This window comes from Cyprinodon variegatus, unplaced genomic scaffold (genome assembly GCF_000732505.1).
Source record: "Cyprinodon variegatus isolate N-32 unplaced genomic scaffold, C_variegatus-1.0 Scaffold743, whole genome shotgun sequence".
Classification (NCBI taxonomy): Eukaryota; Metazoa; Chordata; class Actinopteri; order Cyprinodontiformes; family Cyprinodontidae; genus Cyprinodon; species Cyprinodon variegatus.
The window spans coordinates 386,617-396,629 of NW_015151196.1; the positions used below are offsets into that span (position 1 = coordinate 386,617).

General features: G+C 41.5%; 2 protein-coding genes across 3 annotated transcripts in view; one reads left to right on the forward strand and one right to left on the reverse strand.

Annotated features, from left to right (window-relative positions):
* ugcg (UDP-glucose ceramide glucosyltransferase) overlaps positions 1 to 636 on the forward strand; it is a 17,777-nt gene extending 17,141 nt beyond the window's left edge. The window contains exons 9-10 of the mRNA XM_015395497.1: positions 153 to 231; positions 304 to 636. Coding sequence (XP_015250983.1) covers positions 153 to 231; positions 304 to 474 — 250 coding nt within the window. The 3' untranslated portion in view covers positions 475 to 636. The remainder of the gene's footprint in view (positions 1 to 152; positions 232 to 303) is intronic.
* Positions 637 to 2,658: 2,022 nt separating this feature from the next.
* Positions 2,659 to 10,013, reverse strand: part of ptbp3 (polypyrimidine tract binding protein 3) — a 12,401-nt gene continuing 5,046 nt past the window's right edge. The window contains exons 4-14 of one of the 2 annotated variants that reach the window (XM_015395496.1): positions 8,685 to 8,828; positions 8,419 to 8,577; positions 7,981 to 8,091; positions 7,743 to 7,902; positions 7,569 to 7,628; positions 5,349 to 5,461; positions 5,235 to 5,268; positions 5,069 to 5,161; positions 4,394 to 4,616; positions 4,053 to 4,130; positions 2,659 to 3,967 (exon numbers count right to left, since the gene is read on the reverse strand). In XM_015395496.1, the coding sequence (XP_015250982.1) occupies positions 3,835 to 3,967; positions 4,053 to 4,130; positions 4,394 to 4,616; positions 5,069 to 5,161; positions 5,235 to 5,268; positions 5,349 to 5,461; positions 7,569 to 7,628; positions 7,743 to 7,902; positions 7,981 to 8,091; positions 8,419 to 8,577; positions 8,685 to 8,828 (1,308 nt within the window). In that variant the 3' untranslated portion in view covers positions 2,659 to 3,834. Of the gene's footprint in view, positions 3,968 to 4,052; positions 4,131 to 4,393; positions 4,617 to 5,068; positions 5,162 to 5,234; positions 5,269 to 5,348; positions 5,462 to 7,568; positions 7,650 to 7,742; positions 7,903 to 7,980; positions 8,092 to 8,418; positions 8,578 to 8,684; positions 8,829 to 10,013 lie in introns of both variants that reach the window. The other variant, XM_015395495.1, reaches the window with a different exon arrangement.

Consider the following 10,013-nt stretch of genomic DNA (forward strand, 5'->3'; position numbering starts at 1 on the left):
ACTTGAGTACAGTAACGAAGTATTTGTACTTCGTTACTTCCCATCTCTGTATATATTTCTCCTCCTTTCCTCCAAAATGCCTGACCATATGTGACGATGGCGTGAAAGAAGTTTGTTTTTATGAGACCCAACCTGACTGGTTTCTGTTTCAGGTGGGACATGATGGTCTTCTTCATGTGTCACTGCTTGGCCTGGTTCATCGCCGACTACATCCAGCTCACTGGAGTCCAGGTAGGTCACATGACCGTCAGCACTTTAACAGATGGAAAGTTCTCAGACTGAACCGGTTCTGGTCGCCTGCAGGGCGGTCCTCTGAGCTTCTCCAAGCTGGACTTCGCTGTGGCCTGGTTCATCCGAGAGTCCATGGCCGTGCAGATCTTCCTGTCGGCTCTGTGGGACCCCACCATCAGCTGGAGAACGGGTCGCTACCGGCTGCGCTGCGGCGGCACCGCCGAGGAGATTCTGGACGTGTAGTTACCGCAGCGACCGGCCGCTCGGCTTTCACCCCCCTCATCATTACAAAGAGGAGGAGCAGACAGAGACTGATTGTTTTATAAGACAGGCGTGTGAGTGTGTGTGAGTGAGTGTGTTTTTATAAACTATTTATGTTGGTGCTAAATATGACAAAAGGAAAAAAAAAAAAAAGGTGAGTGAGTCAGAGGCACCGAACAAGGAGAGAGAGTGACGCATCGCACTGAATAACCAGATCTCTGATCAGCCAATGAGGACAAAGCTTTAACAGCTCTGGCTTCTCATTGGTCCTCCACTTATTAACTTCGAAAAACAGGAAATCGCAGCAGCAACAAAGCTCTTATTTTGAAAAACACAGCAGAGATAACGCATCACCCGACTCCCCCTGCTGGCGACTTCAGGGACGGCTCCACCTGGTGGTCATGTGACCAGCAGGTTTTAGGCTGTTGGTTCATCGTAAACATGTCGCAGCATTCGGTTCGGGTCGCCGTGGGCAACCGATCCAACAAGCAACGTTAATCAGCCGGGTGTCGAGTTGAGACTTGTGCAGCTTATTTGTTTGGTTTATTTATCAGCTAACGGGTCACAGGTTCATCAGGACTCGTCGACAGAAACGGTCTCACTCCAAGTCTCGTATCAAATCAGATCCGTCTGCGATCTGGATCCAACAATCAGAGCTCTGTGTTAAGATTTAATGTTAAAAAAGAACAAAGAAGCACTTTGGTGGAAAACATCCAAGTTTAAGCTTTTGTTTTGTTACTATGGAAACGACAGCTTTGATTCCTTTCTTTAAGTGAATCAGGTCGGGACTAATTTCAACAAACTGTGATGGTTTCTGATTCAGGGATGTTCAGGTACCAGATGAGCTCGTTAAAGAGCCGCCTCGAGTCCTGTTAACCTGAACCCGGACCAGAGGACACGCCCCGCCTCCAGCGGGTCGACCAATCAGAAGCCTGCCTCACTGTACTTAAAAAAAACTTCTTTATTCTGACGGTCAAAACATTTCACCATTACTGGACCAAAAAAATATATAAATAAATAAAAAAAAGGTGAAACATTTCTGCAGGCAGAGTCCATCAGGTGTTTGGATGGATGTGTGTGTTCAGCCGCGGGGTTTGGTGATGACATCATCGGGTGTCTGATGAACCCCAGCTGAAGCCGTTTGTTTTGTATTTTTCATATTTTATTGTTCTAAACACCTGCTGTAAGCGGACCAATCTCAGCCTTACCCACTCAGCACTTGACTCGTTGAGGGGTGGGCTTGTGGGCGGGGCTTGGACAGACGGACAGCAGCCATTGGTTGTAAGGTTTATTTATTTATTCATGCGCCATCCTTCTGTCACACCTCCAGAATAAATAAAGATTTAACAAACTGTCTGTGTTTGAGTCTAGCACCACCCCCACCCACCCCCCCTACTCCCCATCATGCAACAAGGCCCCGCCCACAACCACCATACATTCAGCACATACATCCGGAAACATGGAGAGTTTCAAAATAAAAGCTCAGCAGATGGGGTCAAATGGCTGATAGAATGAAGCCCTATGGATTCTTCTAACTAAAACCTTTCAAAATAAAATCAGAAAAAAAGCTCCACAGGATCTAAATAGTAATCAAATCCTTTTTGTCATCTAAACCTCTCACTGGCTTTATTTTTATAAAAATATTTTGTCTATGACTGTTAGAGAACTTAGGTTTTATTTGTATTTAAAAAAAAATCATTTTTCTAAGCTGGACTCAGAAGAAAGTCCTGAAATAAATAAAATAATTTCAGACAGAAAGCTGCGTCACATTCAGGGCTGTAAGATGGTTTCAAAGCTTAACTGTGACGATAAAAAGGCTAATAAATTAAATCTGAGCTTCATTTTCAAACGACTGTTTGTTCTAGAGTCATATTTCTATTGAAATTGTTTCTTTTTCTTTAGAATCTGTCTTACAAAGCAGCTCATCAGCAGAAATTACCATATGTGCACTGATCCAATGTTTATCAGTATTGGTCCCGATATTTAAGCAAATGGGATCAGTGAAGACGGGCTGATCTATTAAGTCTACTTCTATAATAAAATTAAGTTAAAAAATCTCTTTAACAGCAGGAAAGTTGATTAAAATCCTTACAGTGCCAACTTCCCGTCCCGTTGCCATAAATTGACAGTTTTGGTGAATTTAAACTGATCTGAAGATGCCTGAAGAGGTTAAAAAAAGAAAAAAAAATCTGCATGGATAAGTCCAGGTCAGCAGGGACAGTCTGGAACTGTTGCCGGGCAGATTTCACACATTCAGAAAGCTCCGGCTCTCAGAACAATCTCAGATTCTACACCAGGCATTCCTAAAATTGGTCTTCGAGGGGCGCTGTCCTGCAGGTTTTAGAGGTTTTCCTGCTGCTTTTCATTTGATTTTGATTAACAGACTTTTGCTCAACTGCAAACATCAGAATCAGCAGGGAAACCTCTAAAACCTGCAGGACCAACTTTGGGTTCTAGACTCTGGTTCTGGAGCTGCAGATTCTTCCTTTCGTGACACAAATTTGACGCCTGAACAGAAACCAATTAAGAGGAAGTGATGTCATAATAAATTAACAAGTTTAAAGGCACAAAAAGCTCATCTTGGTTTTTTCCTGTAGAGTCTATAAATGTTTGGGAAAAAACTCCGGCTCAGTGTTTAGCTGATGTTCTGGTCCAATCTAAGCCGTTCTGGACCAGAACATCAAGTGATAAAACATTTGAAGGTTTAGAGTTTTCACGTCTTCAATCTGCCACTGCTCAGGTTTTAAAATGTAAACTCAACCAATCACAGCTCACACACAGACAGACACAAGGGGGCGGGGCTTCACGGCGTCACTGATCACATGTTATACAGTATAAATACACCTGACATTAAAAAACCCTCCCAGAACAAACAGCGGAAACACACCAGCACAGGAAAAACAGGCGCCCCCTACAGGCTGTAAAAAAATCTAGAAATAAGGCACAACAGAATTGGAGACAGACGAGGACGGACAGCAGGAATAATATCAACAATGATGATGATGATGATGATGATGATGATCCAGCCGGTCAGACAGCAGCAGGACGTGGAGGAGAAGTTTAAAAAAAAAACAGTTTTAAAAGGTTTCAGCAGGAACAGAAACAGCTTCAGACGTTTCAAACCGGTTCTGGATGAAAGGCAGGTTCTGTGTTTCACCTCGCTGGACTCCAGTACCCACGATGCTCTGCTGCTGCTCAGGAATGTGCTCTGGAACATCTGTAACCATGGCAACGAGCCCTGTTCGACGACACGCGGCCACCCGTTCGTCCGCATCGGTCAGTGCAGGCCTGCTGGGAGGCCCTGCAGTCTGATTGGCCGCTGAGCTGCAGAGGGGGCGGGGCTCAGATGGTGGACTTGGAGAAGGAGACCCGCAGGTGCTGGTTGTGGTCCAGCTGGTGGTCGTGCAGCTCGATCAGAGCCTCGATGGCTTCTTCCACTGACGCCAGCTGCAGCAGAGCCATCTTCCTGTCCTTCCTGTGAGATCAGAGGAAGTGACATCATCACAGCTGACGGACATGAAACACGAACTCTGCTGACTAGTCGCCTGCTTGGTGCTTACTGGAAGAACTTGAAGGCTTTGACAGAGAACCCTCTGGTGGAGAACAAGTCCTTCAGGGTCTCCTCGCTGACCGAAGAGCTGGAAGACGAGGACAGAGGAAGGAAGGACACAGTGAGGACCAAGGAAGGAAGGAAACAGTGAGGACAAAGGAAGGAAGGACACAGTGAGGATAAAAGAAGGAAGGACACAGTGAGGATAAAAGAAGGAAGGACACAGTGAGGATAAAGGAAGGAAGGAAACAGTGAGGACAAAGGAAGGAAGGAAACAGTGAGGACAAAGGAAGGAAGGACAGGAAAAAGGACAGGACATTAAGGAAGAGCAGGAAGTGGGCGGGGCCTTACGGGATGTTGGAGAGGTGCAGCGTCGCTGATGGAGGAAAAATGTTGTTGAAGTTCTTTGAACCTGGTTTTTTAAACCGGTGAAGGGCGGAGCCTGAGAAATCCTGCGTCAGCGTCTGCTCCTCTGGCCCCGCCCCTACGCGGGGCAGCTGCACCACCGGGTGTTTGGACAGCGTCACCCGGATCACGTTGCCATGGAGACGCTGACCGTTCAGGTGACTCATTGCTGTCAGGAGAAAAACATCACAGGTCTAATATTTTCTCTAAAAATCTAAATATTCGATAGCAAATAAATTAAACTGGATCTAAAAAATAAGTGAAGAAAAGAAATTTTAGTTTCTGAAAAATTTGGAAATTTGGCTACATTAAAATGAGACACTTTTCAATATCATATCAGAAATGTTTATATTGTGAAAAAAAAAAACCCCTGTTGAATTTTACTCTTAGAAATTAAAAGGAACAACAAACTTAAATATAACAAACTAATTTTTTGGTTCAACTAAAACAAGTGGATTAAAGATTGATCAAATAAACAAATATATAGAATTTTAAGTGGAGAGCAAGTGACTTAAAAAAGTCGCAAAAATTCTCCACTATTGCTTTAAGTTCAAATTATTTACTAAGTTCTCTTTTTAAATCTGAGAAAAGAGTTAATGAATCCAAAGTGCTGGTTCTGACCCAGCTGAGCCTGCGTAGCGTCGCTCATCTGAACCAGAGCGTTTTCCTTCTTGTTGAACAGGATCTTCACTCTCTGGACGTCTCCATAAACGCCTGAAATACACAGAGACAGCAGGCTGAGCTCCCCCTGCAGGACACACAGGGAATAACCTGAAGGACTTCTCACCAAACAGGATGAAGAGGCAGTGGGGAGAAACTCTCTGTGGAACAAAAAAACACGCTTGGATCAAAAAGCTGTGCTCCTATTGGTCAGCTGCTGCGTTGCTGTGTGACCTCTCACCTCTGGGTCCAGGTTTGACACCAGTAGCACTGAGTGGACTGCAGGGGGCGCCATTTGCAGCGCCACGCGAGGAGGAGACACCAGTGAGCCGGGGACGGCGGCCATGGGGAGACCTGAGGACGGAGAAAGTTCATTAACAGCAGAAGAAGACAGACTGTAAGCAGACTGTGGCGCCCTCTGGTGGAGCAATGAAATCAGTTTGACTCCAGAAATAATCGTACATAAAGAAATAAAGTTAATAAAAGTGCTTTAAAATGGTTCTGTCCCCACTATTGCACAATGAGTGGTGAGTTTTACATAATTTAGTTATAGTTTTAGCATTTTAGTAAGAAATATTTCAGTACAAATTAATGAAAAACATTTTTAAGTTAAAAGGTTATTGTTTTTCAGCTAAACATTCAAACTAAATATTGTCCACTTTCTTCTAAGATAATTTGAATGATATGAAAAATGTGACTGAATCCTAAAAGAATCCTTTCTACTAAAAATGTACTGCTGTAAAGAATATATATATGATGTTACAGAATATATACAAAACTAACACATAAAACTAAATCTATATATATATATAAAAATATATATATACAAAGTAAATATGTATATAAAATGTTGCTTTTAGTGACATCTAGTGGCTCAAATGACAAAGTGCAACTAAACTGATTGAAGCTTATAAGCCTGCCTCTGAATGAAGTCATTGTTAATAAATGAATGCTGCTTTATGGATTCTCAAAAATATCTGGTAACTAAATATACATTTTACTGAACATAATGAATTATTCAAGGATGTGAAAAAGCTAAAAAAAATGAAAACTTTCCCAAAACGGTCTTAGTTGTTTCAGGCTGCAATGCAACACTAACAGGCTCCACCCCTGCATCACTTCCTGCACCTTTGCTGGACCATAGAGTAAAGCCAAAAAGAAAAATAAATAAAATGACCCTCATTGTTGGTATGCTAAGCTAACTTTACAAGGAGCAACGTAATAAAGGTCAGTAAATCTCCAGTTTTATCAAGACAACATAAGCTAATGCTAGCTGATTTTAGCCTGAGTGAAAAGCTATTAAAAGGTCAATGTAGGCCAAATAACTTAACAAAGTTTACCCACAAAATATGAAAAACGACTTTAAAGACTGAATATTTACAGGGTTTGCACTGCATACATTTGGTATACACAGGATCCATGTTTGTTTTCATTTGCAAATGTGCAGAAAATGGAAGCAAACTGTGGTAAAAGTAAAACCATGCTTCCCACACATGTTCTGCTGTTTTACCAAACAAGGTGAATATTTCTACAAAGCAGGGCTGAAATCTATGGAGGACCAAAACTGACGGAAATAAAAATGTAGAAGAAATACATAAATTGTCAAATAAATAAACAAAGAAGCCAATGCATTATCAATTTTACAATTAAAAGATAAATATTTCTAAAATAGTTTTATCCCCTTGTTTAAAATACACCATGTATTCCTTTAACTAGAGGTGTCAAGTAAAGTATGAATATTTTGTCGTCTTAAGTAGAAATGTTGGTTATCTATACTTTACTGCAGTAATTATTGTTTAGACAATTTTTTCTTCTACTTCTCACATTTTTTTTAAATTATTTTTACTTACTACTCCTTACATTTTAAAAATAGACGAATTAGTTTTGTTTTAGTTAATCTCATTTTCTTAATGGCCTGTTGGTATTTAAAAATAAAAACCATCAAAATAATTAGTTTGATCCAGACAATTCATTTCTTTGTGGTTGGACTCAACACCCAGAATTGTAGAAAAATGTTCATTTAATAGGGTAGAGCAGTAAAGCTTCTGTCCTTTTTTCCTGCATTACTTTTATTTTTAAACTTTAAGTAGTTTTAGAAACGCTACTTTTACAAGTTAAAGTTGATAATCTTTTTTCTACAAAAGTGTTTTTAAACAGTAGGATTTATACTTCTATTGAAGCGATAAACATTAATACTTTGGACTAGTTATGTTATTTAATTGACTTTCATAACTTATTATTTTATTTAAGCATCTTTAAATACAAAAAAAACAACCTTTGTAATGATTTTTTTTTTATCTGTCAGTTTTGGTCTCCCGTAAAATTGTTGCATCTCATTAGTTTTGCCCTAATTTGGAAAATTTTATTAAAAAAAACAGCGAAATTAAAGCAGTATTGGCTGTTTTTCCAAGTGCAGGTGTTTTTTTTTTAGCTCCGCCCACCGGCAGGTCATGTGACTCACCTGTGTGCTGATGGAACGTTGGAGGGAACGCTGCTGCTCCATATGGCGGCAAAGCTACACCTGAAAACACACACAGGGGGTCTGTAAGCCCCGCCCACACACAGTGAGAGTAACAGAGGACACCTGGTGGTCGGTCTGAGAACTACAGCTGTGCAGGTAATCTGCTCCACCCACCGAAGGCGGTGGCAGTCGGGTCCAGCTCTCCGGTCGGCAGGTCGGCTCTGGTGAAGTCTCGGCTCTTGTCGTTGTTGTACTTGACGTTGAGCGCGCTCAGTTTGGAGAAATCTATCCTTAGCGTGCAGCAGCCGTTGTAGATGTTCTGCCCGTCCAGAGACTGAAACATACCGGCATCCGATTGGTCCACAGTAACACCTGTAGGTCATGCTTATGAGTGCGTGAGTGTGTGACTCACAGCCTTGGCGTGCTGAGCGTGCACGGCGTCGCTGAACTGCAGCAGAGCCTGAAACTGATTGTTCCGGGTGAAGGTGATGATCTTCAGCACAGAGCCGAACTTACTGAAGATCTGAAGGGAAAACAGGACAGGTGAAATCTGATTTGTGGTTTTTTTGTTTGGTTTCTAAAGTGAGCTGAGAAGGTGTGAATCAGCACTGCAGGAATAACCAGAACTGTTCAAAGGGAGTTTTTCCTCTCCACTGTCGCTACAAGCATGCTTAGTGTGAGGGATTGCTGAAGAGTCAAAGAGTCGATGCAATCAACTGGTTTTCCTTAGATAGAAAACTTAGAATCAATTTAAATGGATGATCTGGTGAACTGGAAAGTGACTTGATGTGACGTGTTGTGAAATATAGAAATAAACTGAATAGAACTGAAATCATCAACAGGTGCCGACCTGCTGGAGGACCTCCAGGGTCACAGGGTAAAACAGGTTCTCCACAATGATCCTCAGAACCGCGCTGGGAGCTGGAACTAAGCCCCACCCATCTCCTGAGGCCATGTTCCCAGAATGCAGTGCTGCTGTGCTGATGGCCTGCAGTGCAACCTGAGCCCTCTGTCAATAAAAAAGAAACAACACTGTATTAATCCCTGAGGCTCCGCCCACTCCCCATTCTGACAGTTTAGAGAAGATGGGGCGGGGCGTGGCTGGGTTCTTCTCACCTGATTGGACGTATTGTCTGTCTTCAGCTCTCTGTGATTGGAGTACTGGATGTAGACTGGTTGGTTCCTGATGGTGGGCGGGGCTGAGGTGTAGTAGTTCACCATGGTAACGGCTGCTTCCTCTGATGCCATTTCTAAGAACGCCTGAGAAACCAAACAATCATAGAGTTCTACATGTCCAAAACTAGAGAAAATTAATTAAGTATTTACACAACTTTTTCCCCACTTTTAAAGGTATAGAGGACCATATTTTATTTCCAGGTGGATCATCTAAATAAATAGTCCTCCTAACTGTCAATCATTCTGGTGATGTGTTTACGTAAGGCCATCCTACGTTTTCGTCCCGTTAGCTAGCTTTTTCTGCACACTTTAAGGCGTATATCTGTGGTGAGCTACGGTTTCGGACGGTCATTGAAGCTCCCATCACAATTGTTCGATCCCAACATAAACTGTTAGCATCCACTGCATTGATTTAAAGTGGTTAATAGTCTTTCCTCTCTGTAAATTATAGCTCTATTTTTGATTTTTATGCATTTGTTTAATTGTCAGGGACAGTAAACATTGAAGAACATTTCTGTAAACGTGTCAGTATTTGCTATGAAGCTAGTTTTCAACTGTCGTCGCTGGGCAAGGTGAATAATGCCAACAACGATTATGCTCTGAGAAGGTAGCAAGTAACCGGTTCGATCCCCACAGCCGGTGGTCTGTCAGACCAGCATACAGAATCAGAAATACTTACACACATATACACACATCCAACTATACAATATAATAAAGATAAAATAAGAATAAAAAGAGATAAAATATATACAAATATAGCTCTTCTGTGTATATATCTGTACGTATATCTATGCATATGTAAAAACTAAATCCAAATAAAGTGAAAATCCAAGTAAAGTGATAAATCCAAGTAAAGTGATATATTTGATCTCTTTTTATTCTTATTTTATCTTTATTATATTGTATAGTTGGATGTGTGTATATATTATATAAAACTGTAACTGGAGGGTGTAACAAAAGTAATTTCCCTCTGAAATTATTAAAGTATTTCTGATTCTGTATGCTGGTCTGACAGACCACCGGCTGTGGGGATCGGACCGGTTACTTGCTACATTCTCAGAGCAAACATGCACTGCTATAACCCACTAGGCCAACTTTTATTTATTTGTAATTGTTGTTGGCATTATTCACCTTGCCCAGCGAAGACAGTTGAAAACTAGCTTCATAGCAAATACTGACACATTTACAGAAATGTTCAACAATGTGTACTGTCCCTGACAATTAAACTAGAGATGTCCCGATCCAGGTTTTTGCACTTCCGATCCGATA